Source organism: Phoca vitulina, unplaced genomic scaffold (assembly GCF_004348235.1).
Source record: "Phoca vitulina isolate PV1807 unplaced genomic scaffold, GSC_HSeal_1.0 scaffold36, whole genome shotgun sequence".
Taxonomy (NCBI): domain Eukaryota; kingdom Metazoa; phylum Chordata; class Mammalia; order Carnivora; family Phocidae; genus Phoca; species Phoca vitulina.
Window position 1 is genome coordinate 10,075,197 of NW_022589739.1, and position 4,615 is coordinate 10,079,811.

Here is a 4,615-nt window from a genome sequence, read left to right on the forward strand (position 1 = left end):
TGGCTCCCTGCTAAGCAGGGAGACTGCTTCTCCCTCTATCCCTCCCCCACCCGTGCGCGTGCTCTCTCAAATAAATAAATAAAATCTTAAAAAAAAAAAAAAAACAATAAACCTAACCAAAAGTCAACCTGATTTTTTTTTTTTTTTTTAAGATTTTATTTATTTATTTGAGAGAGAGAATGAGAGACAGAGAGCATGAGAGGGAGGAGGGTCAGAGGGAGAAGCAGACTCCCTGCTGAGCAGGGAGCCCGATGCGGGACTCGATCCCGGGACTCCAGGATCATGACCTGAGCCGAAGGCAGTCGCTTAACCAACTGAGCCACCCAGGCGCCCAAGTCAACCTGATTTTTATCACCTTACACAACAATGCTAAACAGTGTTAGTGATACAATAACCCTCACATAAAAGTCTTTTTTTGGTCTAAATTCTAGTTGTTATGCTTACTGCTGAGTTATAATATATATGTAGGCTTCAAATTATCACTTTTTAAACTAATTCACTAACAAATATTTTATTCTACATGAAAAGTTAATTTGAGGGGCGCCCGGGTGGCTCAGTTGGTTAAGCAACTGCCTTCGGCTCAGGTCATGATCCTGGAGTCCCGGGATCGAGTCCCGCATCGGACTCCCTGCTCAGCGGGGAGTCTGCTTCTCCCTCTGATCCTCCCCCTCTCATGCTCTCTGTCTCCCATTCTCTCTCTCAGATAAATAAATAAAAAATCTTTAAAAAAAAAAAAAGTTAATTTGAGGAAATATCAATTTCACAAATTCGGCCACATATGTTACTTTTCACAGTAAATTCATAAGAATTTATGATCTTCCAAATTCACTTCTGGTGCATTTTGGACTCTAACCTTTTAGCAGAACATAGCCCTACTTTTAAAACAGTAAATTTAAAATAAACAATTTTAGTTGCACAAGATTTTTCTTTTCCAAGTTATTTTTTTTATTAAGGTAATGTATCAGATGAGGTCAATCAGACACAAAAATATCTGCAAACCACCAGAATAAGCCTTGAACACACAGTAAAACACCAAGGTTTAAAATTGTTCCATGAATACCAGCTCACAGAAATTGTGGAGAAAGCTGTAACTATGCAACAACAAAATGTAAGGAAATTGACAGAAAAAAGAATCAAAATTTGAGGACTGCCAAGAGAGACAAGAGATGATGGCTTTCATGGACAAAAATAATTAAGGACAATGTCTGGTGCTGTACGTTTTCACAAAGTGGACATTTCTTCTAAAGCAATGTATCAAATAATGTCACAATGTCAGTTCATTCTCTTGACTTTTGCTGAAGAAAATCTTCACAAGATTTTACCACTAGGAATTTATGATGAATTTTCAATTGTGGAAATCCTGAAAGCTGCAAGAATTGATCCCAAAGAAGTAAGACACAGACAATATTATAATTTCTGGAATTTATTGTGAAACAGGATTTGTATAAATCTATGCCAACATATCCATATGTTTAAGACTTTTCTTAACTACTTCAGACAAAAAAAACTTTTCAAAATTAAAATTAACAAGAAGTGTTCTCTGGTCACCTATGAGCGAGGACAGAGTGACAAATCTAAGTGTGCTATCTACTGAACATGAATATGTTATTAGTCTCCTAAAACCCTAGGAGACTAATACACTGTTCTACAATTTATTGTCTCATAGTCCTGAAGGCTGGAAGTCCAAAATCAATGTGACACCTGGGCCATGAATTCTTTCAAGAATCTAGGGAAAATTTTGTTCGATGTCTTTCTCTTAGTTTCAGGTGTCTGCCAGAAATCCTTGCCGATCCTTGGCTCCCAACTGCCTAACTGGGATCTCTGACTTCTTGGTCACGTGGCATTCTCCCTGTGTGTCTCTAGTCTTCACATGGTTGTCTTCACTCTGTGTGTCTGTCTCTCCACTTGTGTCTTTTTTGGTTTTTGGTTTTTGGTTTTTTTGAGGACACCAGTCATTTGGATTAGATGCCCACTCTACTCCGGTATGACCTCATCTTAATAATTAATTGCAACTGCAATAATCCTATTTCCAAATAAGGTCATATTCTGAGGGGAGTGCGGTGGAGGTTGGGAGGGGTTTGGGCTTAACATATCTTTCTGGGGGCGGGGCAGGGGAAGACACAATTCAACCCACAACAAGGAGTAATTTTGACAAAGCGATTGCAAAGTGTCTGCCAATTTGCAGACATTAAGACTCAAAAACAGAAACTAGAACGCTACTGCACATTAACACAAATGCATAGGTATGTTTCTCACCTTTTAAAAAAAATACACGGATGTAATTAAAAAGTATTAACCCATTACTTTTCCTTTGCTGTACTTTCTAACTGGGATGGTTACTATATGTACTTCAACAAAAGAAAATGTTCAGTTAACTGCGCTTCTTTTCTGAGCATCACTGTTATTCGTTTCATTTCCCCATTATTACGGAAAATAATTTTGTGACAAAAAGACACGCTCAGGGTGTCAGACACGCAGGCTCGCCACCACTCGGACTTGGCAGGGCCGCCGGCTACAGCGCCCCGACTCCTCCGGGGGGGCGGCCTTCCCCTCAGATACTTTCCCAGCAGGCTCCGCGGCGCTTCCTGTCGCCCTAGAGGCCACAAGATGACTGACGCAGCCCAAGAGAAACTCGACGGTCGCTTCGTCCCACACTAGGGGGCGCCTGGTTCCCCGGAGCGACAAGGAGTGCCCGAGGCCCGCCTCGCTCTCCTCCTCTGGAAGAAGCCAACACCTCTTCTCCGCCCTCCCCCAGGTTGCCAACGAGGCAGGCTCTGATACTCATGCGCAAACACGTCCACCACGCACCTAGGTACGGCGCATGCGTCCTTCCAAAGCCGTCTCCTCGGCGTCTCCCTTCGAGTTTCCAGTTCCGGCCTCACAGGGGCGGAGAGAAGTTAGGAAATATGCGGCTGTCCGTCGCCGCCGCCATCTCCCATGGCCGTGTATTCCGCCGTCTGGGCCTTGGTCCGGAGTCCCGCATCCACCTGTTGCGGAACTTGCTTACCGGCCTGGTGCGACACGAACGCATCGAGGCGTCATGGGCGCGCGTGGACGAAATGAGGGGCTACGCCGAGAAGGTGAGGGGCGGGGCCACGCAAGGCGAGTGAGTTGGGGGCGGGACCCTTCTGTCCTCCAGGAGCATCAGGCCTGAGATGCGGCTGGACTTGGGGGACAAGTGGGATAGCCCTGGCAATCCCCGCCCAAAGTCTGAATCCCCTGGTACCCTGAGTTGACCCCTCTCCTCCGGCCCCTCAAATGGACGACTAGTTAGAGCTGCGGAGTTAGGAGTGGCCTGAATTAGAGGGATGCTTTGCTGGTGGAATGAATGGGTTGCGGTCCCGCATTAGAGAAGTAAGATTGCGCCTCCTTTCTCACTCGGGTTGGATCAGTGATGTTATGTCCCCTCAGCTCATCGACTATGGAAAGCTGGGAGACACCAACGAACAAGCCATGCGCATGGCTGACTTCTGGCTTACGGTGAGTGCATCGTATCTCCCTCCCAAATCTCATCTTTTGCTCCCTGTGGGGGAGGGGATTGTTAGAGGAAGGGGGAACTGGGCAGAATTAAGCTAAGACACTCACTTACAGACAGATGTTGTGAACTAAATTAGAAACGTGTGACTTAAGTTAGTTGAATGTTACGTGAACCAACCTGCACAATTGCCTGTAACCCCTCTGTGTAACTTTGACGCTACCACATTAGGGGATGGAAGAGTTTTGTGTGAATGTGTTTGGACCCTGTTTTTGGAAGTGCTGAAAGTTTAATGTGTCTCCGCAGTAGTGCCTGACTCTGCTCTCTCCTGGATAACTCTCCCGCTCTAGGAGAAAGACTTGATCCCAAAGTTGTTTCAAGTACTGGCCCCTCGGTACCAAGGTCAGAATGGGGGCTACACGAGAATGCTGCAGATCCCAAATCGGAGTAAGCAGGATCGGGCCAAGATGGCAGTGATCGAGTATAAAGGGAACTGCCTCCCACCCCTGCCCCTGCCTCGCAGAGACAGCAACCTTACACTTCTAAACCAGCTGCTTCAAGGGTTGCGGCAGGACCAGAAAGCAAGCATCCACGGCGCCCACACAGCTCAAACACAAGGGATCTGACTGGAGCCAGAGGGTGTGTGGCACGCTCATCAATGCCCATGATCACAGGTCTTTGGAGCTCTTTTAATCTCTAAGAAGAACTGGAGCTAGAGTTGTTAATGGACAGTTTTAATGGAGACAAGAAGCTTCTGGGGAGCCAGATAATCATATCTTTGCAGTAGATAAAATTCTTTGTATGAATATATGTATGTATATGGATTTTTTTTTTTTCTACCCTTGGGATTTCTGGAGAATGAGAACTATCCAAATGCTCAGTCTCCGTGGGTTAGTAAATTCACTGCTTATGTTTCTGGCTCTTATTCTGAGTTGTGTTTGGTTAGCAGTTTTGTTTTTCTTAATGCCAGTTTTTATGGGGCTTATATCCTATAATTCCAAACTGGCCTCCAAAGGTGATTGATTTTTAACATCTAGCATAGAGACTGAGCCCCTGGGCTTTCTTAGATTACTTCCTGACAGGCTAGGAGAGTGAACATCTAGAATTGAATCTTCCATAATAATCTGGTACCTTAGGAAA

General features: G+C 45.0%; 1 protein-coding gene across 1 annotated transcript; it reads left to right on the forward strand.

The window, feature by feature from the left end:
* The first annotated feature begins 2,572 nt into the window (after positions 1–2,572).
* Positions 2,573–4,285, forward strand: MRPL17 (mitochondrial ribosomal protein L17). Its single transcript, XM_032427075.1, has 3 exons — positions 2,573–3,080; positions 3,412–3,480; positions 3,826–4,285. Exons 1-3 carry the CDS (start codon positions 2,784–2,786, stop codon positions 4,099–4,101), a joined length of 642 nt encoding a protein of 213 aa, XP_032282966.1. The 5' UTR covers positions 2,573–2,783; the 3' UTR covers positions 4,102–4,285.
* The last annotated feature ends 330 nt before the right edge of the window (positions 4,286–4,615 follow it).